Consider the following 25,248-nt stretch of genomic DNA (forward strand, 5'->3'; position numbering starts at 1 on the left):
GACGCATTTAAAGACCACGGAATACCATCTTGCAGCGAATGGCCTGGTCGAACGTTTTCACAGGCAGCTCAAGGCGGCAATCAGGTGCCACGGAAACGGAAGGTGGACTGACGCATTACCTATTGTGCTATTAGGTATAAGAGCGGCCTATAGAGACGATTTAAAAGCATCCACCGCTGAGTTGGTTTATGGGGAAGGTTTGCGTTTGCCAGCAGAATTTTTTGGTGATAAGCGGAACGATAACGTACAACCAATAGAATTAGTTCAACGGTTAAGAGAACATTGTAGATTTTTACGTCTTGTAGATGGTACACGACACGGATAACGAAAAGTATTTGTGTTTACAGATTTAAAAACAATTTCACATGTGTTTATACGTGTAGACCTCGTTAAAAATCCACTACAGAGTCCCGATGAAGGATCATTGTTAGTAATAGCGAGGAAAGAAAAAATCTACATAGTCCACGTTAGAGGCAAAGACACCACGGTATCAATTGATAGACTTAAGCCGGCCTACTTATTTGATGAACACATCGCAGATCAAGTGCAAGTCCGTGAAACACCTATAGCGAGCGGAGATGGGATTATAGATGACAACAATGTCACGCACGAACCCTTGCGCACCCGTTCGGGCAGACGAGTAAGATTTCCAGACCGCCTACAGGTTGGTCTGCCGTAGAAATAGTTTAGTTAGTAAGAACCAATTTTTGTAAATAATAGGTTAGTTTTTTGTAAGTCTAGGCTAGTTTAGTATAAATCTCGTTTGCACTGGCGAGGAGGTAATGTGGCGTACGTCTGCATGGACAAATAAAACATTTGGCGTGCAGATGGTGACAAGGTTTGTGACGCCTTGCAACTACGGAAAGCTATTTTTGAGAAAGCCAAGTAAATTTTTATCAACTTCTCTTTTGTATGTATATTTTCGTCGAGTTTTGTTTCGGGCCTCAATAGCAATGCAGGCATCATGAACCCGGAATTTCTAAAGGGCCTCACGGCGATGGGATGGCACATGTGCGACCATCAGTGGACCTCGCGGTCAACTTCGCCGGCAAGCGAGGGCCTGGCGGAAATTCCGATGAGTCACCAAAGTTTCCACAGCTTACCCCTACAAGTCGTGCGCGTTTTCTTAGTTTTAAGTTTAGCGTGTAAGAAAATAGAGGGTGCGGATGTCGGAGCCAAAGCAAGCTGATTGGCCAGCACTCGCGCGCGAAAATGAAAAAAGAGGGCGCACGTTTTCCGCGTGCGGTTTTGCTCGAAGCTTGATGTCCGAGCGAGAGTTAGTTGCGACACGACAGTCGAGCTTGATTAATTCCTGAATAAAGAGTGAATTCCGGTGAACACACTTGTAACCCCAATCATTCCCTTCAATGTCCCTCGTCTTGTCACAACTTGGTTTAGATTCTTGATGGCAGTGGTATACCCCACATCGCGTTGGAAAGGTTATGTGCTATGGCGTATGAATGGCTTATATACAATTGAGAGGCCAACCTGTGTAGTATAGTAGGGTTTAAAAAGGCTCAGTCCACACTGAGACTAATTAGCAGAAACATTGTCTGCGCCGAATCGGGAGTTGCAAGTGAGCATTGTTGCACCACATAATGCGTTGATCGAGTATTCCTGAATCTCCACCGTGCCAATGAACAAAGCTGATGAATAATTTTTGGCCGTTTCAGGTATAAACCTTTAACTTCCTCCGGAAGGAAGCCACGTCTCCTTGTGCAAATATTCATATGTTACGCAATTTAACATGGGCCATTAACATCCACAAACCGAAGGTACTATTCATAACAAAGATCACACAGGACATCGATCCAATACGTTTACTATGCTTGCATCAAGTTAGGTTTTAAGTGTAAAAAACCGGCGAAAGGTTGGACGCCCAAGTTGTAATTAGATGGATTTTGATTTTCACTTCAAATGAATACATTTTCCACGTTAAATTACGAATACCTAGTTATATTTACATAAATTTCTACTATGCACTGTTGGGGTCGCCAACGCCCCCTCGTTACCGATTACGTGTATGATTGTTAAGACCGTTAACCGCTGCTGTTATTTATAACGTTTGTAATATTTATGTTACCGACGGAGGGTTAAAATACGCATCTGACACTGGGTTTTTAACGAATCATACTATGTCCGCCTAAGATTTCTTTTACGCTATCCGTCTAAACGACGACAGGCTAGCTTCTGTGCGAGCACAGTACGATTATCAGCGGGCAGTTATATGACGGTCATCATTTACAACCTATAAGAAAACAAATTTGATGGAGGCCAGCCTGCCACCAGCTAGTCAGTTAATGAGAAGAGGCGCTAAGCCGATTCAGACCTCTTTCCTTTCTTTTTTTTTTTTGTTTTTTTCTTTTAAGATCGGACAGAATTTTTTAATAGTACCAAAGCCTTTGCAAAAGAAACTATTACTAAATGAGTAAAAAAGTGAGGATAACTCTGTTCTACTATTTCTAAATAATCATCTTTCACTAATTCGAGAATTACAAAATATGAAATGATTCATTCCTATTTTGCATGAATTTTTATACAGTTGTGTCTTTTATTTAGGTTGAAACAATTGGTGATGCCTACATGGTTGTATCCGGCGCACCAGTGAAGGAAAATGATCACGCAGATCGTGTTTGTGACATGGCACTCGACATGGTTGAAGCTATAACAGATCTTAAAGATCGTTCTACAGGTAAAGGCATGACAGAATATTCTAGACGTGATGTGTGATTTTATTAACTAACATGGTTTTTCCTGAATACAATGCCTTTTTTTATTAGCAACGTTTGTAAAGGTGTGCGAGAATCCAAAACTCTCCATATCTCGATGTTGAGTTTGAGTCGGGAAGACTCAGCTCGACACGGGTCGAGTTCTCAAAAGTATTTCACCACTTGAGAAGGTCACGATTTTTGAAGATTTACAGAATTCTGAAGAATCTCGAGATTTTCCAGAATTTCGAGAAACTGAATCATTTTACTGTATTATTATTGCTGAATGCGATTATAATTTAATACTTTCAGTCTTACAGTAAAAAAAAAACTGAGACAACTACACTCGCGTTCATAAGTGTTAAGACACCTACAGTTTTTGGTAAAATTTTGTTATTCGTTTTGTTTATCAACCTTTAACGACAGTAATCACATAGTATGTGCAATTTCATATATTCAATATTAGTTCTACGATATAAGAATAACAATATTAGTTATTTTATAATAGGAATTGTAAAAAAATATATTCCTATCGGTTTTCAATGAATTAAATAAATTCGACAAGTTATAATTTATTGTCTGCATTTGTATCAATACCCACACATATCACGTTTTGATTTTGGTTTCCGAGTCGGTTGCTCTTTATGCAAACATTTTAACGTGATAATTAATCGTGGCGAATTTTTCATCGTGGCGATAAAAAGAAAATATAATAATTTTTTTATCTTTTTGTAAAATTTTCAAGCTATGAACATATCATTCTTTCCTTCATATATGTACCATTAAATGAAAAAAAATGTTTACTTTTTTCTAGAAGACTATTTCTTTTTTTTGAGATTTAAATGTAAATGTGAAAAATATCCTAACACTTAAGGGCGAAAGTATACGCATCTAGAAAGGGAACGCTTCCAGTTCATCGTAGAGGTAGTCAATGGTCAGACCGAATGTTCCTCTTATTCCTTGTACCCTTCAAGTACCCAAAACTGTACTTCCATACGCTTGTACCAGATTATAATTCAAACTCAATTTTCTTGAAAACGAAGCACGATATCAAAAAAATTAGTTATACAGGGTGTAAAAAAATTAATGGCCACGGCTGAAGGGAGTGAATCTACACCTCTGGATTAGTGGACATTTGTAAAAAAAACCCGCCCGCAAAATTGTTTATAACATTGAAAATTAATGTTAATTTTTTGTATTACCCACTAATACTAACGTATTCAGATCGTTTAGTAAAGAAAATGTTTGAAAGGGACCATATGCCGGAAACGAATCGTTTAGCCAGGAAAAATTGTTAAAGATTTGACTTCGGTTTGATTGTGTAGAGTCACACACAGGGGCATGGACATACCACCCTTGTGTTACGCGGCAACGCTATCCCAAACGGTAAGGCCCAACACAGCGGTGTGGGTATTCCAAATAAAGACGTTTAAAGGGATAGAAGGCCTAGCAAGGTGTATTGACCTAACGCCGGAATAGAGTAACTTTCTTTACTTTTCACTACTCGACGCATGATCTGCTAAAGCAAGTAATCTGGAATTATAAGATTATATGTAACTATAATATATTTACTCACTCGTTCGATGCATAAATTATCTTCTGCACTTCACCCACAGGACACTGCCGTTTTCATTAATATCCCTTAGTAGTCTCGCCTGGCCATTGGCTTCAATATGTCCACCACCACAATTTACACAGTTTTGTAGACGATGTTTCAAATTCCGATGCACTTTATTAAGTACATCGTCTTTGTTGCGTAATACATGGAACGCGTTATTTGTACGCCGTTCGGCGGAAGTTTTAATTTCGACGCCCGTTTTGTAGACAATATCTTTTACTGCTCCCCACAAAAAAAAGTCCAGTGGATTTAAATCCCGAGAGCGTGGAGGCTACAAGTGCGAAGCAGGTCTTCTTCCGATCCGCCGGGGTACAAACATTTCAGACAGGTGTTCCCGGACTGGCCTGCTGAAATGCGGCGGTGTACTATCGTGCATAAAATATATGCATGTTCGTCTTCCGCGTGGAACAATTATACGTAATTCTCTTAGCAGTGTGTTTTTTAGAAAATTTAAATAAATCCTGCTGATCAACAGCGTCGGAAGATAAATAGGGCCAATTATATTGTCGCCGATGATATCAGCCCATACATTTATGGAGAATCGGCCTTGATTACATTGCTGCACCATGGCATGTGGAATTCTTTCTGCCCAGATCTTTGTGGTCTGCCTGTTCTGTAGATTAGTACTGAAGAAACTACTTTCGTCCGTAAACAGAATATATTTTAAGAAATCTTCATTTCTGTCCAGTTTTCGAAGCATCCAATTACAGAAATCCATTCTTGCCGGATAATATTAGCCCACCTCAATGTGTGAACTTTCTGTGTTTCACATATCGTGCATATCCACGGAGTCTTCCTTCCTCCTATGTGTTCTTGGTCGACCAGCATTTCGGTGGTTTGCACTTCTTTCAATATCAATTAGCGGTAGTTCACTGAATCGATGATCCACCCTTTGAAAGTCTCTTCTGTCAAGGACGTCCCTAGGTCGTACGCGCCTTCCACTGTTTTGCAACCACTCGTAATATATATTTTAAGCCAGCACATAGTTCCTGTCCGCTACATCAATTGCTCACAGCATTTGACGCACATTTCTAAACGCGAGGTCGGTTAAAGCTTTATTCAAAAGTTGTAACAGGAAAGAGAAACGTGAAAGAAATAGTAATCTGTGGTTACTGTAATATAATGTGAGAATATACCATGAATATTTACATTTAGTCTATCTTTCGTAGAAAGAATTTTTTTAATTCGCGGACGCTCAAAAACTCTAGTTAGGGCACGCAGGAAAATTTAACAGTGTAATCTATACTGTTAGCACCTACCTGAATCGGGGCGCACCGTGACATTTGCCGGCGTGTTCTAATTACAGTTTTTATATATATCGCTTCATATCATACGGTTCAATCGCATCTTGTCGCCGTGACCACTGTCAGGAGGCTCGTCTTCTTGCTGATTCTCAAGGCGTCTTCTGGTTCTTCAAATCATGTAGCCGATACTCGTAACAATATAATTTATGAGATAGAATTTTGATAATATTGAAATATACTATAGTCTACTACTGAAATATACTATAGTATACTATGTGCAATTAAGAGAGGTTAAATCATCATTTTGATAACTTCCAAATTATTTAAAAAATACAAGCCCTCAAAGTATACAATTTTTGCCAGTTTTTACAACTGCCTTCACGTTTAAATTTACATATATAGCCGAAACCACTAAAGATACAAAATTCAGTTTTTTTTTTCTGCTAATCTTGAAGGGTGTACATATCTGAGTCAATTTTTTCGAAACACAAAAAAACTTTTTTCGAAACAAAAAATAAAGATATTTTTGTTTTACAAATTTAAACTCTTGTTCAAGTGCTCAAAAATTTGAAAAAATATATCTGTATTCTTTCGTCTTTCTCGTTTCGATTCCAATTTTTTAATTCACAGAAACTCAGAAACTATAATTAGGACACGCTGGCAAATGTCGCAATGAGCCTGGAGGTCTGAGTTACGTCTAAGTTAGGTTCAGATAGGTGTTAATAGCGTAACACCTCCGCATGAGTCACATATCTACAGTAACGGCCATATATTTAAGAACAATTAACAAAACTAAGTACTATTTATTATGTGTTTATACATGATACAAATATACAAACATAGATTATTTTTTTACAAGCTAACTGTATACATAATCAAATAACACTATAGTTTCTGTTAAATTATTATAATTACGAAGTTTTTTATATTTTTGTATTTCAGTGCCCTATTTTATGCGGACACGTACTTAAGAACATAATGAAATATCTATATGTTCACCAGTTTCTTTGATTTCTCGTTATAACATATTAATATTTAGTCGGTAGACCTTTTTTCTAATCACTACAGAACACCTTCGCGGCATAAAACCAATCAATCGAGTACATCTATCAGCAGGTATCAGATTCCAGGCTTCTTGTATGACACTGTATAATTCATTAATATTTTTCAGCTTTTTCTCCTTTACATATTTATCAACATTAAGCTACAGCATTTCAATCGGATTAAGGTCCGGCGATTGTGTTGGCTTTTTCATTACTCGAATATTATTGTCACTTAAAAATGTCTTTACTTACTCTTGCTGAATGTTTGGGATCATTATCCGCTTGTTAGATCCAGTCTTCTGGCATATATCATTCTGCAAATAGGAGCAGTACATTTTTCACAATATCTAAATACACGTATCTATCAATAATTCTTGTTATTCGGTGAATAGGACCTATTCCTTCTATTGTCATGAACCCCCATACAAGTACCGAACCACCACAACCTTTTATAGTCGGTTTTATGCAATTCTTACGAAATTCTTCTTTCCGGCGTCTGACGTACATTTTACCAACCATCAAACCCAAATCAATTAAATTTCGATTCGTCAGTAAAAATTGCTTGGGAACATATGGAAGAAAAAAAAACAGTTCTTCTAGGAGGATTCAAACCTGGCACCCCTTAGTTTTATGACTAACGACTATATCCATATACCCATAAAACAGTAATTGCAGATACCGACCTGTCAATCTCGAAAAGTTACATGACTACCGTACCCTCACACCCCCCATAAATTGTACATGAGTTATAGTATATTTCAAAATCATCGAAATCGTTGACATCGTGAGAACGATAACAATTCTAACTCAGGAAGAAAGAAAAGGGGAATGGGCGGTCTTATTTATAGGAGTCGATCATATCATCATAAAGGTTAAATGCGGGAATTGTTAATATAATCTTAACAATAATGTATTGTTAATAGTACTTTATCTAGGATATGAAATTATATGAAAAATGGTTATAAATAAATAGAAAATCAATAAATTATATTTTGCAGTGTTTAAGATGTAACTTGTTGCTCTTCTTTCTAGGTCTCCATCTTCAAATACGAGTTGGGATTCACAGTGGTGCTGTAGTAGCTGGTATTGTTGGTTTAAAAATGCCACGGTACTGTCTGTTCGGTGATTCAGTTAATACTGCATCTCGTATGGAGGCAACAAGTCAGGCAATGCAAATTCATATATCACAATCTACGCGAGAACTGCTATCACCTTCGTACAAAGTCAAAGAACGAGGCGAAATTGAAGTGAAAGGCAAAGGTATGACAAATTCACATTACTATTTTAACACTAGAAAGACGAGAGCTTAGTATATACCTATATTGCCTGAAAGCAGTCAAAATGACTGCATTGTGAAAAAATAACTAATGCGCAAAGAAATTTGTTTAACAGTAATTTTTAATATATTTTATATCACTTACAGTCATATAACAATTTATTAATAAGTATTAACAATAAAAAAAATGTATTTCACACTCAGAGATCCTCCTTCCCATCTGAATGACGTTACAGCGCGTTCAAAGGGAACAAAGCGCGTGGCCAGGCCTGGCATAAAGATTCGAATAACAAGTACGAATAACAATAACAATAACAATAACTTTAGTTATTGAACAACTGCAACTTATCAAGAATATGTCGAAATCGACAATTTATCATGAACTTGTATGTTATCGAACTGGTCTTTTCCAAGCAGTCAAAATGACTGCTTTTCGGCAATATAGGTATAACACATATATATTCCGGAAGTGAAGGACGGGGGGGGGGGGGGGGGGGGGGCAACAACAATGATTAATTAACCCATTTATATGTTGTAGAAAAAGTCACAAAATTATAAGAAGCTGTGTCATTATTTAAATCATTATTTTCTTAATTGAAATTCAAAAGCAGTCAAAATGACTTGCTTAGGCAATCTAGTGTTAATGTACGAAGAGATGGGCATCAACAGTTTTTGAAAATGATTCTAAATATCGAAATAAAATATTTAAGGTCTTGTTATCGAGTTACTAATTATGGATAATATGCGCGTATTGTATTTGATTCCTAAATGGAGAGTTTTCACCGCTTTCACCGTACCTGGTTTGGCTAATGCATATCAACCATGATATAAGCCCCATTTGTCCAGAAATTTAGCTGTACGAGCAACGGTGTTATACCTGTAAATGTAGATTGTAACAGTCTATCTATTTACCCCATGCCATAACTGCTAATCGTTTACGATTGCTACGGCAGTAAGCGCTGTAGTTGTTGCCCATAGGCAACGGAAAGTGTTCTCTTTGACTAGAAACAATTGTTTAACAAGGCACTCTCATCAAATGTATTTATGCATCTTTTTAACAATTATCATTTTTCATTATCACCTTATTGACACTTACTGTCGAACATACTGTACACTTTAGAACTACAAATAAAAGGAGTTTCTGAAAAATATAAATATTCAAAAATTTATCAAACAAAGATCTAGTTCGAAATTAACTGCAATGTATGTAGCATTTACGGTCTAACTGTACGGTATTAGGGGCCAGGTGGATATACCTCCCGTTATATGTAGAAGGCTTGTACTGCTGCCAGGTATAACGTTGTTAAGGTATATCTAAAACTGACTGTCATTAGCAGTTGCGGTAAATTTCATGTCGCCTGTCCTATTTCAATGTAGTTTAGCAGGGTTGCTCTGAAATTCTTGACCATGAAAAGAAAGTGGGCCATACGCATGGCACTAACAAAATATTAACTAGCAATAGAATAAATACAGGGTGTAACATCTATACGTTTTAATGTTTTTAGGGTAACGCGAGTAAATTGATGAAAAATTCAATAACGAGATACAGTTCGCTGTATCTCAAAAGTGATAAGTGCATTTATCAAACATGAATGTTTCTGACATCAGAGACATTCATCCTCAAAGTATTCAAGAAATGTCTCAGGGCTCATTCTACGCGAAATCGGGCACGTTTCGGAGCAAGTTCTTGTAATTTGCTCAAACTTGAATATGTTGTAGTCTTTAACGATATTTAAACGTACCCCAAAGGATTTATCAAAATTTTGAAAATTGTCGATTTTACAGCTGTTTGAAGTTAAGTGCTACTTTTTTTAAAAATACTATAGCTATTGAACTAGTAAGCGGATGGGGATGAGCTTTACGGTGCTTACAGAGAAAACATTGAAGTTTGTAAAAAAAATTATTTCATTTAAAAAAAATTGTATTTTAATCATCTTTTTTGCAATTATTTTAAACAAATGCAGGTTTTTAAGATGATGCGCGATTTTAAAAATCTGAAAAAAATGGAGAATATAGTTTGATCCTTCCCCTTGATGGACAAACTTTCAAAAAGATGGACATTTTAAAAGTGGCCCTCTGAAAATTGCGGAAAGTTGAATGAAAGCCTGGTCGACTCCAGCGGGCGAACGTGCGTTATTATTTATAAATTTCGAAAATTTTTTTGTACAGAAAAACTCATTTTAAGACCCCCTGATTACGTTTTAACTAATAAAAAAAGGGCTTTTTTTAAAAAACCGCATATGTTTATTAACCCAATTGCATTCAAACGGCTGAATGAATTTCAATGAAACTTTATATCTAAATTTTATATTCACATCTCAAGATCTGATTAGATTTAGAGCAAAATCGATGCATGGATTATGATACTTATCTCGTATATTTATATTTATATTACACATATTTTTTACTATTAGGTGGAAAGATAAAGATTTTCCTTTGTAAAGTTAACGTAACGTAATTTAGTCTGGAAGACTCTGCTCTTATCGAATTAACCCTTTCTGATTCAGAATTAATTGCACTTCAGAATTCAAGATTATCACGAAATAAATACTCTGATACTGAAAATTCGTCAAATGTATGTATTAGAATAAGTGTCCACTCTTACCCAGTAACGTGCACTCTATCACAGCCTTTAATATAAAATATTTTTTAATGAGGTTTTTTAATACATTTTTTGATAACTGATCAATTTATGATTGGAATCAACTTTATGTCAGAGTTGATCTCGCAGCTATTATAAAATAACGTACACACTACCGCTCGATGAAAACCGCGTGAAAGTGGTGGTTTCTTTCATCGGGAGGGAAATGTAAAAAATTGTTTATGTGATCGAAAAAATGTAATATAATGTACATCAAAATAAAAGAGAAAATGAAACGGAAAAGTTAAATAATTCTTTACATTTCCAAAGAATAGAAAGCACAAGCAGAAGAGTTTACTATATTACATATGACGGAATTTCGAGATGATTATTACATGTAAATTTATTATATAACTAACATACAGGGTGTAACAAAAATGTCGCAGTTCCTTAAAAGGGGTAATTCAGGGGGTGATTTGAAACAACTTTTTCCTTAGTGAAAATGTAAGATGAGGCTTCGTTAACGAGTTCTTAATGAAAAACACCGGCCAATGAGAGCACGAGTTTGCCGTCCGAGCGACTGCGGTAGCGTTGGGTACGCGCTGGACGCTACGATTATATTCCGAACAAGAAAGTCGGCATGCGTCGAAGGAAATAGCATTAGTATGAAAATATTTGCATAACGTATAAACGAAAAAGCAATGCAACAGAAGAAATGAACAGAGAATTGGAGATTTAACGTTGAAGATAGAAACGTTGAAAGTAGTCTGCGTTAGATTTAAAAAATAATAATCATTAATGAATTAAATGCAATTCATCTGTAGTTTGTAAATCTGTGTCACTGGGTCACTGTACCGATACTGGTCATCGACCGTCGAAATGGTTTATGGTAGAGTAGAATTTTTCCAAAGAAGCTCCTTGTACCCCCCACGTAGTTTAAGCACCTCAGACCTTCCTTGTTCGGACACTGCAAGATCATGTCTCCTTCGAAACCAAAGCAATAAAGCCATAAATTACCTAAACGCGTGTCCTAGCATAAACCATTTCGACGGTCGATGACCAGGATCGGTACAGTGATCCAGTGACACAGGTTTACAAACTACAGTTGAAGTTTGTTCTCCTCTTCCTTTATTTTTTGTTGTATTGCTTTTTCGTTTATACGTTATGCGAATCAGAAATTTACATATTCGTGTTTTTACGTTGCACGTAGTTTTCCTCGATTTTAAGTAATTATTCACTTCAAGTGATAAACAAAAAAAGGACTCGGTATTATTTCTTATATCGCTTTCAGTTTTCATACTAGTGCTATTTTCTTCGATGTATGACGACTTTCTTGTTCGGAGTACAACCATAGCATCTAGCGCGCATACCCAACTCTACCGCGGTCGCTCGGGCGACAAACTCGCACTCTCATTGGCCGGTGTTTTTCGTTAATAACTCGTTAATGAAGCCTCATCTTACATTTTCGCTAAGGAAAAAGTTGTTTCAAATCACCCCCTGAATCACCCCTTTTAAGGAACTGCGGCAGTTTTGTTACACCCTGTATATAAATTTATATGTACAATTATCTGGAAGTTTTGTCTATAAATACCATTTACAACAAGCAAGCATATTTACAGCGAGCAAGCGTATTATATTTACAGCATGCAAGCATATCTAAAACAGGGAAAGAATAAGAATTATGTGAAGCAAGTCAGAAAGCTATTTACATAGCGATGTCCAAAAATAAATTAAATTACAGGAATATAAATGAAAGTAAATATAAAAATAAAAGTGACAATATTCTGGACATCGCTAAGTCGCGTCAAAGGACGAAGAGGGAGTATCCGCGAGGCCGTCGTCATGTGCGGCATATAATCGTAATTTACAGTTCTATTTCTTAACAGAACGAGAATACAAAGTCTCAGAGGACATGAGAGATAGATGTTTATCATCTATCTCCATGGACTGAGGTTTGTCCCCCTTTGCCCTTAGTGCCGATTTCACTACGCAAAGGGCATGGACGGAAGTCGAACTAAGTTTATTACGTTTCTTAGTCTTTATGTCCGGCAACATGGAAAACGATCTTTCGGCATCGGCATTCGAATTGGAGAGCGATCTAATTGAATTTACTAATCTACATAAACATGGATATTTACTAAAGCCCTGATCATTTGGGGTTAACAAAATCGTTTTCCAAAAATTGTCGAAATCCATATTTACATATTTTTGCTGATCCTCATTTGCGAAGTCCAGATGCAATTCTGACCATTCTTTTTGCAAACCGTCTTCGTCGAAACCGCCGAACTTTTGTGCAATAAAGAGAACACTTCTGAAGGAAGAGTCTCTGCTAGTAGAATCTAATGCTAAATGAGGAGTAAAAACATAAGGTTTGTTAAGAAATTCGTCACCGATTGGTAATCGATCACGAATTTCATTAACGGCCGCGACGTAAAATTTTAAACAAACTGTACGACCGGTTTCGACTATGTCGGCTTTGCCATCCTCGATCAACCCGCGGAGGAAATTATCACAATCCGGACCTACGTTAATGTGATCAAGTACGATCTGGTTATCGCCTTGTGAAAAATCCATTAATTTTGCTAAACCCGTGTGCTTCAAAAGTGCGGGTTTCAAAAAGTTACTTGCTATATTATACAAAACAGTTTCCGCAGTCTTTTGAAGCAAATGGATTCTTGTTTCTCGAGCTTGGAGGAATAAATTAAAATTATTAAAAAACTCGAGAACATATTTTAAAAAAATATGTAACTCTAATCTATAATTTATAAATAAATCTAATCTATATCTAATCTATAAATAAATCTAATCTATATCTAATCTATAAATAAATCTAATCTATATCTAATCTATAAATAAATATGTAACTCTATCTAACTCTTGCAGAAAATGTAACACACTGTCCCAATTTTCTAGAAGTGTAACTACGGATGAATGATGTGACAGCCATCGCGTAATACACAACTTTAAAATTTTGCGGTCGGAATTCTGGAAACATTGTTGAAAATCGCGAAAAATAGCCAAACGTTTGGGACTACTATAAATAAACGTCACGACTTTACGAAGAAGTTCTTCGCAGACCTTGGGAATGGTAGCACATGCTGCACGCACTACCAATGCCAAAGAATGACATGCACACGGCATGGTAAAAAACGAATTACCGCGAATTTCTGCAAGCTTAGTCTTAAATGACGAGTGTCGCCCTATCATGACAGGTGCGTTGTCACAAGATAGGGCGACTATGTTTTCGAACGGAATTTGTCTTTTCCACATAGCATGCTTGAATGTACTAAACAATTTTTCCACGCTACAATCCTTCGCGTCGAGATTCATCAATTCGACTAATTCTGTTCGAATATCCATAGTCTGGGGATCGACATACCGAACAAGAAACATCATCCTCTTTTCATTCGTAATATCTGAGGTTTCAACCATAAATATTGAGAACTTATTGTTCTGTAAAATACTACTAAGACGTTTCGTTTCCCGAGGACACAGAACGTTCGATATAATACTACTACACTTTGTTCCTACACTTTTTTGACCTAACGTCATTTTTTCCAAAACACTTGGATCTTTTCCGACGTCTTGGAAAAACTGAAGAATCGCTTCTGCCGATTGATGCGAAATATTTCTGTTGGCGATCATGGCCGCGAAACGAATTTCCGCAGATTCCTTTCGATCAAGAAATGACAAAGGCGATTATTCTTCAGATTGCGTACTGATCTCGTTACTTGACCTCACATCTATTCCATTCTTTCTACAGTTTTTAATGTGGCATTTAGAATCGGCACGACGTCTAATTTGCGATATACCGCAAGCAAATGATTTACTACAAACCGAATAAAAACACGAAAAAGGATCCTCGAGGACTTTATGCAACCAAGCCATTGAGGCATAAAAGTCTTTTTTCTCGAGTCCTTAGCATCCATACGTACTCGCGATTTTTTTTTCGACAAACAGTATTTACATCTCGCAGATTCCGCATGCCTTTCAACGGTCGACAAACCACGGAACACACGTGAATTGGTTCCACTAGGGAGCGACAATTATTTCATTTAGAAAAATTAATCCACTTAACAAGATACATGATATAAAAAAGTTTCAAAGAAATTGGTTAGGAGGCCCTTATTCTAAATAATTACCAATATAAATATTTTATATTGAAGGTTGTGACAACGTGCACGTTACTGGTCAAGAATGGACTCTTATTCTAATACATTTGACGAATTTTCAGTATCAGAGTATTTATTTTGTGATAATCTTGAATTCTGAAGTGCAATTAATTCTGAATCAGAAAGGGTTAATTCGATAAGAGCAGAGTCTTCCAGACTAAATTACGTTATGTTAACTTTACAAAGGAAAATCTTTATCTTTCCACCTAATAGTAAAAAATATATGTGTAATATAAATATAAATATACGAGATAAGTATCATAATCCATGCATCGATTTTTCTCTAAATCTAATCAGATCTTGAGATGTGAATATAAAATTTAGATATAAAGTTTCATTGAAATTCATTCAGCCGTTTGAATGCAATTGGGTTAATAAACATATGCGGTTTTTTAAAAAAAAGCCCTCTTTTTATTAGTTAAAACGTAATCAGGGGGTCTTAAAATGAGTTTTTCTGTACAAAAAATTTTCGAAATTTTTTGTCAGTAGAATACTTTTCTAAGTTGAAAACTAAAAATATACGGGCAATCAGAAAGCTCGCGCAAGGTGCGTGCAGCTTACCGCTTGCTAGGGATTGGGATTTAAACATTTCAAACAATGAGAGAGTGCGCATCAAGATCCACCTTCTATGTCGACCTCCCGAAGCTGCGCGAAGCGCCGAGCTAACGGATACGCGGTCCATGCGTTAGTATACCGTAGTGGCGGGTATAATCATCAACATTGCATCGTCAGTCCGACAGCACAGTGCAACGCTCTCATCTTTGGTGTGGTTTACCCGCTTTATATTTCCGCGGTGTCGTAACTTCACTCGCGGGATCGCGAGATTTCGCGGTGGCCGCCCCGCGGCCGCGGTATGAACTAAATCCGCCTGAGGCGGTCTCGAGTGGGAAGTTCACGGTCTCCCTCTTACTCGTTACAACATGTATATTCAAAACAGTCGTGTGTGTTTGAATACACCACCAAACACGCATAGGGAATTGAAATATCTCAATACCGTCGATTAGCTGTCGCGATTTCAAGAAACAATCGGTCATGTTCGTTTTGCGTCGCACATCGCATCGCTCGCTCGTAGCCTAGCGTGTTATCACCTACGTATACAAACAGGGTGTCCCGCGTAACACTGTACAGTCCATTCTTTCGTAAACTGTTTAAGATGTAAAAAACCTGTTTACATGAAATTTGCATGGCATAAGCGGGAAAATTGATTGACTTTAACAAATTATCTGTTAGATTATTATTTTCAAAGATATGATAGGTTCAGTTTTTTAAATAGTACTATATACTTTTTTTCAAATCACTTTGTAGTGCGTTTCAAGAAAAATTCAACGACATAGAAATTATGTATCTTTTTCCAAATGGTTTTCGAGATATTGCATACGAAAGTTTAGTGCTTTTCAGCACAGGAAAACCTGCTCAAGTAGAGAGCACCGCAGGAAGTCTCGCCTGTGCGTCAAGTGCCACATGCCATACATTATCCCTTGAAACCGATACGGGAGGGTCTGCTACAGGAACGGTAGGCCTAAATTCTGCAAATGGTTTTCCTGTCAACCTGACTATCATATCTTTGAAAATAATAATCTAAAAGATAATTTGTTAGAGCCAATAAAGTTTGCCCTGTATATGTGTACATATATGTATACGTATATGTACATACACGCACACATATGCGTGATCTTCATATTAATATAAAAACGATATTTGGAAAAAGGGTCTATCTCGAGAAACGCATCGATGTGGGCAAACAATGAATAATATGAATGTAGTAGTATTTAAAATGTGACACGTGTAAAAGTTATACACATACAAATAACATGTGTCGTTTGATAAATACCACTACATTCGCACGATTCAGTGCTATATTGAATTACTGAAAATATCTCAGCAATCGGAAACATCGCTTGCAGGGATTTGAACAGTTGAATGTGGCGTTTCAAGAGCGAGAGAGTAAGACTCGTATTCGCACTCTCTCTACTTTCCGCAAATGTCCGAAGTCGGTCGCGAAGCGTGAGTTCGCATACATATAAGTCGTATAGTAGTGTGTGCAGTAGAGGGAGAAATTTTCTAATTGTAAGCTACCTCCCGTATTCGAAATCATAGAACGGCTCCATCTTAGATCGTGAGTAATACTGTTCCTGTAAAGAAAACTGTAATAGCAGATACCGACCTGCTAATCTCGAAAAGTCACGTGACTACCGTACCCCCTTAACCCCTTACGTGTATGTGTGCCAATAGTTTAATTTATTGTATCTCGTTTCGGTGATAAAAATGATACGTTGTTACAAATATGATTTACAATAATAGATTTACCTTATAACTATGACAGTAGCACGTGACGAAGACCTAATGGCTCGGCGTTAGGAGACTTACAAAGGTATTCTTGCGGTTTTACGTCGCGTGACACTGACTACGGACGGGCGAAATATTCTTTACTTGAATTTTGGTAAAAGAATCGGCGCGAGACAAAGGTTACAGCAGGTTTTAAAGAAATTGTTTGGAATTTTGTTCGAATGGTAGGGTCAAATGACCTGCCGCAATTGATGCGTACTCTGGCAAAATCTATTCTTAAAACGCGAATTATATACTGAGTCGGTCATTATCAAAATACCAGGTTACAGGGACACTCAATTTGAAGCAATACTTTTGTTGAAATGTTATACCATATTAACACCTTATCTACGGGGTCAGGACGTTGGTTTCCTACCGCTAAGACGGGAAGAACATATATATGCTTATTTCTTATAAATGTCTGTATTTAATAAAAAAAATAAAGATTTCTTACATGAAGCTATCAAAAATAAAAAATTTCATGAAAAATAAAACATAGATATATGTACATATATTTCACAATATAACCGCAGAAACAAAAATTTATTCCATATAAAATTACAACTTTCATATCGATAAATCAATAATTTTGTTTAGTATGATATGCATTAAAACAATTTTCAATGTTTACTAAGTTAAAAATCGTTTGCTAAGAGTTTAACTGAAGCTAAAGTCGCGGCTATTTTGTACATTCATATGACGCCTAACGGCGTCATCCGTAACAGATGACAGTATTCAATTTGACGCCAAACGGCATCATCCGTAGATAAGGTGTTAAGATATGATTAACCGGGACGTAACAAGGATATACAACTGCCGTTCACAGACTTTCGTGAACAATACAAGCTTAATGCAAATTCTAATACCAGAAGATATAATGAAGAGCAAGGCCTAAAGAACGGAAGAGAATATTTTGCACTCTACATAACTAATAAACCTTGGTTTTACAACCTGAATTTACCCAGAAGAGTGACAGTAACGATCAATCGCTGCAGAGCTAATCACAATAATCTCGCAGCCTCCTTAGGGCGTTTTTTATAACATTATTATTACATGAGATATGATGGCCAAGTTTGGTTTTTTAAATGGAACTATATATTTTTTTACAGATCAGTTGATAGTGTGTTTCAAGACGAATCCAGCGATGTCTAATTTATGTACTTTTTTGAATTAATTTTCGAGATATTGTGCTTACAAGTTTAGTGATTTTCGTCGAAAGAGAACCTTAGTATCGGTTTCAAGGGGTAATGCCTAACACGCGCCATGGGGAGGGAACAATAGACCGCCCGCAGTGCCTGCTGGTCAGAAAGGTTCTCTTCCGACGAAAATCACTAAACTTGTAAGCACAATATCTCGAAAATTAATTTAAAAAGGTACATAAATTAGACGTCGTTGGATTCGTCTTGAAACACACTATCAACTGATTTGTAAAAAAATATATAGTTTCATTTAAAAAACCAAACTTGACCACCATATCTCATGTAATAATAATGATATAAGAAATTCGCCTTCGCTAATAAATTGGCCCCTTCGAACCATGCAATCCTGTATGAATTATTTTTTTTATCTCTAATACTTTAGGAATTAACGCACTGTACAGTGTTTCTGGGACACCCTGTATACGATTTGGCAATATCCAATATACGATATCCAAAGGAAAACCCTAATAGGAAAATTAAAAAAACGCAAACAATCTCCACGTTTCGATGTTAGAAGCTTTCTCGCCACTCTCGACATTCAAGCATTACAACTGATATGCGACTACTTCGAAAAATGTAAACTTAAAATTTAAATAAGTGTATTCTTTAAGATAGTAATACTAGCTATGTGATGTAAAAAAGGCAGTAGATAATGTATTTAGTAAATAAGCATATCATGTACAGCTGTATAAACCTCACTTAGAGGTCTGGGTCAGCTTAAATAAACAGAAAGAGTTACTACTATAGTCTGAAACGAAAAGTAGACCATGCATATGGATGAGACAAAGATATGAAAGAAGTCTAATTAAGTTAAAGATTAAGTTAAAGACTTCGGTTGCTTGAGAAAGTTGTGTTTATTTTCGTAGACCCTGAACATGCGTTAAAACCATCATAGACTCAAGTTCTTCAATGGGACTACTCCTATTGTAAACGGTCCCTACTCTATCGATTACTGGGTCAGTCTTAAAGAGCTGACTTCCGGCAGTCTTTTGAGTTACATTACATCTGTATTCGTTACCTACGTTCTTTCCCGTAAGCATTTACGATCTTTAAAGCTTTATAAAAATTAAACGGTAAGAGGTATAATAAAATGTATAAAGTCTTTTTTCTTCTATTGTTTCTCCTTAATATATCTGCAAAATTACAAAATGCTCCGACTCATAATTTACCACAGAAATATGATAGCTTTTAACTATTATTACTGCAAAACGGAATCAGATCCGACACTATAGTATGGGACATTTAATGAGCCATTTGAGGTCCCATTATGTTTCCTCTTATGTTTCCTGGTTTCTTGTACTCGAGTATTACTTTGACTCGCTCGTTCAGCACAGCCTAAATATTCGACGGAATCTTTTCCAAATTGGCATTTGTTTAAGTTAATAGTCAGTCCGTTTTCTGAAAGTTTCTGAAACAACATTTTCAGATGTTTCTCGTGTTGTTCTTGAGTTTCTGATGCTACTATGATGTCATCTATGTAACAAGTACAAAATTCCAATTTTCTTAATATGTTGTCCATAACCCTTTGAAATGATTGTGCTGCGTTACACAATCCGAACGGCATTACTGTGTATTCGAAGAGTCCAAATGGTGTAATGACGGCTGTTTTGGCTCTATCTTCAATGGCTACAGGAATTTGGTGATAGGCTCTAGTTAAATCTATTACGGAAAATACTTTGCAACTTCTAAAATTTTGGATTATATCCTGTATATGGGGTAACGGGTACTTGTCCGGTGCGGTTACACTGTTCAGTCTTCTATAATCGCCGCATATTCTCCAATCGCCAGATTTCTTGCGCACCATGTGTATTGGATTTACCCATTGGCTCGTTGAGGGTGCAATGATTCCTTCTTTCAATAAGTACTGGAATTCCTTTTTAGCTATCTTTAGCTTATCTGGGTGTAGGCGACGCGCTTTCTCCGCTATGGGTGGACCTTTTGTTACGATGTGATGGTATATGTTCAGCTTTTTTATCCCACGATTTTGAGGCCTTGTGATATCTGCAAATTCTGTTAAGAGTGCCTGATAACTATTTGTACTATTTATCGTTGATAACGTAGGAACTTTTGTTTTAATTATTGCACCAATGCGGAACATGCTTGTGGTAGAGTCGATCAGCTGACGTCTGTTCAAATCTACTAATAAATTGTAATGGCGTAAAAAGTCTGCGCCGATTATAGCTTTTCCAACATCAGCTACCACGAATTGCCACGGAAATTGTCTTTTGAGACCCAGTGATATCATGATATTTCTAGTACCATAGGTACTAATGCTAGTTCCGTTTGCAGCGTATAACTTAATCTGTAGCTTTGGTATATCTTTTAGTCTTATTCGGTATCACAGATATATCTGCACCTGTATCTATGAGGAAAGGTATGCGAGTTTCTCTATCAGTAATAATGAGGCGGTTCTGCTTACCGTTATCGTCTCCTGCCGCCTCGCTCAAGGACGATCCTCTTAGTTTACCGTATCATTTCTAGCGTCTGGTACAGTCCATGTGCATGATTGCATGCATTTGAATGACCTTTCCTTAAATCGCCTATGGTAATAATAGTGGTCGTAATTCTCATTATTTTGTCTACTATAACTTGAGAAACGATCTCTGCTTCTTCCTCTTGAAGAACTGCGACCTCTGGAATATCGTCTTCTGCTGCGGCTCCTGGGTCCTCTGTGTATTTCCCTAACTAAAATTTCTAATTGTTCCATTTTCTTTGACAATGCCTCGATGGAACTGATGTTTTGGTCTGTCACTGACGGCTGCTGTTTCGCTAAAGGGGTTTCTGCTGGTGTGGCTCCTGTAATGGCTGCTGTTTCGAAGAGCGTAGCTCTTTCCATTGTTTTGTCTGCCAACGCTGCCAATTTGTCCAAGGGTGCATCATCCATCACAGCTAATATCTGTTGAACCCTTGAAGGCAATCGTTGCAGCCAAAGTGTTTGTAGACCGCTTGAACCAATGCCTTTTCCACCGAGTAATTGCATTTCGCGTAGTAATTCTGATGGTTTTCGTCCGTTGAGTTCTATACCACTAAACAGTTGTCTTAGTTGCGCTTCTTCCGAGGACGCTAACCTGTTTATTAAGGCTTCCTTTATCGCTTTATAAGAATCCTCGGATTCCGGGGCCGTAACGACATCTGCGACTATTCTGACCAGATTATTATCCAGATGCCTAAGTACTGCAGCGGTTTTCACCACATCTGATTTCACACCAAAAGCTTCAAATTCTTTCTCCAACATAGCGAACCATAACTTTGGGTACTCACGCCAAAGCGTGGGTAACCGTACGCTGCGAAAGTCGCTAGCGTTCACCTCTATCGAGATCTCCGGTTGTATCTCCTTCTTTTCTTCCATTTTTGTATATGGTTTCGGCACCAATTTTGTAGCGGATAAAATGTAAAGGTATATATTAACTTTTTGCGTCGTACTCGTAGCCACGTGTTCTCTCAATATATTTCTTTGTCCAACTACCATATCTATGTTCTGTGTCTTAAACCTTAAACCTTAAAACTTAATCTAGAATGTAAACCTACTGACTTATGCTATACCTATTTCTAGTAACAATATTTCGCCGGTAGAGGGCCGCTACACTTAACAGGAATCGTCGTAGTGCACCTGTCATAAGGTTACTTCAGACTGAACCTGTAAAGGAGCATCAAATACTCTTGATCTCAGGAAAACGGTCGCTCCCTCTAAAGGAGTGGTCTCGATCTCACTGGACAAGTATATCAGCTACCTCCAAGATCTTCGTCTATTCGGAATCTGATGCCAGGGAGAACTTTGTCTCTTGCTGCTTTCGCAGCTCCTTATATACCCGCTAGTCGGAATTCGCGCATGCGTAATGTCTTATTTTCTAATGGCGGTCTTATTCTAGTCGTAAATTAAAACCTACGACATACGTTGTGTTTATGTTAAAACATAATCGGAACCTATAATATATGATATAAAAATAAGGTACAAAAATATTAATTAGTATTAAAATAATAGAATACGCGGTAATACAATAATAAGATATTAGAAGGATACAAATATAGAGAGAGATGGTAATAGATAGAGAGAGATAGTAATGGATAGAGTGAGATAGAAATGGATAGAGTGAGAGGGGAGATCGTGGGTCGTTACACTCGCCTCAGTACTTCCTTTCATTCTGCATTGTATGCTTACAAAAATTCGCCCTTCCGTTGACATTATACTACCTAACGCTTCTTGCGTTATCAGGTGTTTTCCCTGCGTCGAGTTGCCGTATGCTCGAGGTAGGTGTGCCTGATAAACCTCGTCGTATGCACCCCGCAAGTCACTTGGTAAAAAGGACAGTCGTCGAGATGGGCGCCAGGCACTTTCGTGCAGAGTAATGAGAAAATCCGAAAAGTACACGATCTTTGCAACGTAAGTACGGCGGAAGATACGGTTACGTTGTAGGAGAGAAAAAGTCGTGGATCGAAAATGCGTGGTGGGATCTAACCTTCACAGTAGGGCAATGACAACACAGCGTATATCTTACACACGTGTTTGTTACAGAAAATCGGCAATGCGTTACGGCACGACAACGAAAGATCGTGCAGGTTTTCGACAACAGAATCAGGCACACGCTCGTGACAATCGGCACGCATGGACTCGCCCGTTACAAAACTTGTGTCGGACGTAATGACACCAGAATTACGCGAAAACAATCAGTACGAAGTATCCATTATGTTCATATTCGAGACAGCCCTGGGGGAAACCCCAATCGCGCATCGATTTCACCGACGATCCGCATTTCTTTGGTATCATGGAGAGTTCCTCAGGTCTTTCCTGCCACCTGTGCAACGACCTCTGGGCTTGCCTCTACCCTCGCCTTCCTCTTCAGCCTCTCTAGAAGGGCAGCACCGCGGGACCATCCCTAGTCTCGTATTCGGCAGATTTCTTCTGACTCCTCTGATGCTCCGCGAAAGCGGCAAGTCACTCAACTCCGAGGGTGGAGGGCCCCTGTACCATCCGGTGCTAATACGGCGCCTGAATCTGGAAACTGCCCAGCCAGCGGACGAGGACGATCACGGGGTCCCTCTAGTTCCTTCTACAGTCCTGAAACAACGTGTGCGCTCGACACGGAGTCACCTGAAATTAGCAAGGATTCCGGAAGGAATCCGTACGATCCTTCTCGCCACTAATTTCACTACATTCGCTAAACCCGGGGATGGTGCTATGCGCAACGTCACAGCGTATGCGATTGCAGTTCAGTAAACATTAACGTTAATATATGCTTTTCTCTTACTTTTCTTTTTAGTTGTGCCCTAGCTAATTTAATCGGGTTCAAGTCATACATGTATACATGTAATTGTACAAAAATACATCCTGTGATGAACATAAATTTACATCACAAAGCCGATACCTTTCCGAGAAAAGAATGGTACCACCGACAGTTAGAGAATCTAATATTAATCGTGTTCGTATTTCACGAATGGAAGAATGATCAACGACAGACAACAGTTCATAGCTGACCAACAATGAACTGTTGACGGGAGTGAATTAGTGGCCCAATATCGGAACCAGTGCAAAAACCTCATGTCGTGGGAACAATCGTGGCACCACTGAGCCCGGAGAGTGAGAATGATGCCTCTAGATTAGGAGAGGAGGCTGCCATAGTCAAAGGCCTCCGAGGCTAGGAGGAGGCAGACGATATTCAATATCTGGCTCAGGATATGGGAAGCATCTCCACTATGGTTATCAGGGAGACGAATCGATCAACGGTTGAGCAGACGCTAAGCGAGAAATGCAACCTCGCGATGTGTCCTGGAAGCTGTCTCTCACGAAAACTCAGAACCTAGAATAAATAGACACTGTTTTGGGAATGGTCGTCGTGCGTCATACAGTAGGTCGAATCCTCCCCGGCGAATAACAGCGTGTTGAAGAAATAACGCGTAATTTTATAACGTTTCGAAAATAACAGTGTTTTGCGTAGCTGTTAGTCAGGTAAAGCGAGTTTCCCCAAGATTTGGTAGCCATCTGATAGCCAGACTTGGACTGAGTCTCCGAAGTGTTTTTCCGCTGGCTACCTGAAACGTGTGTTTCCCGCGCGTACAGACCGTCTTCAATACAGAGACTAAAGGCAAATAAATAGCTTGCGAAAAGTGGCAACTGCGCCATTAACGGAGTAGCCTGTCTACCGTTCGCTTCGCGAAAATCTTTGTAGGCGTTCACATTTAGACAAATAAATTTGTGCGTGAGTCTAACAAATCACAAAATCTCTACTCATTTCTACCCCCACACTTGAGATGGGCATCATCTAAATAAAAAGATTATTTAAATATCAAATCGAATAAAAGGTACTTTATTTTTATCCGTTATTTGAAGTTCGAATAACCTAAAAGTATCTTATCCGAAGGGCCACGAATAAGCCAGTTTATTCGATGGGAACTCATCCGACTCGCCAAAGATATTTTTCTTATTCAAAGGCCTTTCCCTTAGAGCTTCGAATAATTTTTTCATCTTTATCTGTATCGCTTTTCGAAGCTTAAATAATTTCGGTAGGCGCTTGCTGAGTCCCAAGGGCCGAGGCGAGCAAAGTAGCGGTCTCCAGCTACCTGCTATAGACTTCGATTCGCCATGTTACCATTTTTACAGTTTGTAAAATCCTTTATTTCACATCGTATCGATATGAAAGTGACACCAATGGATTTCTATGTAGTATTCTTTCGATGGAAGTGTTGACAATGACAATGGCGAAAGTGTTGACAATTTTTAACGAAGGTGATTTTAAATTCTGCAAATCAGAGTTTGGTGCTATTTTTATCGAGAATACGCAAGGCGTCAATTGCTGACACTTTTATAAAATCCAATAAAGAAATAGATTGTACTATCCATGTCGTAAAAATTCTTTTCCCTGATAGAACTCGAATCGATGGCTTGAGCTTTTTTTGAAGTGTTTTGAACGTGGAAAAGGACAGTGAGTGAAAGAGAAAGAGGGTAGATAGTGAAGGTGTCGTAAAGGAAACATCATTAACATAATGCTAATGCAATGATAAAATTTCTTTAATTTTTACAATTCTTTAAATGAAACTTTTACAATCGTATCTTTGAGATTCTTTTGATGAAAACAAGAGCAATAAGA

At 37.8% G+C, this 25,248-nt stretch overlaps 1 protein-coding gene across 2 annotated transcripts in view; it reads left to right on the forward strand.

The window, feature by feature from the left end:
- Gyc88e (Guanylyl cyclase at 88E) overlaps positions 1-25,248 on the forward strand; it is a 228,657-nt gene that overhangs the window by 186,038 nt on the left and 17,371 nt on the right. For both annotated transcript variants that reach the window (XM_076381994.1, XM_076382082.1), the window contains exons 10-11: positions 2,560-2,692; positions 7,646-7,873. In XM_076381994.1, the coding sequence (XP_076238109.1) occupies positions 2,560-2,692; positions 7,646-7,873 (361 nt within the window). The remainder of the gene's footprint in view (positions 1-2,559; positions 2,693-7,645; positions 7,874-25,248) is intronic.

Source organism: Calliopsis andreniformis, chromosome 1, assembly GCF_051401765.1.
Source record: "Calliopsis andreniformis isolate RMS-2024a chromosome 1, iyCalAndr_principal, whole genome shotgun sequence".
In the NCBI taxonomy this organism is placed as follows: Eukaryota; Metazoa; Arthropoda; class Insecta; order Hymenoptera; family Andrenidae; genus Calliopsis; species Calliopsis andreniformis.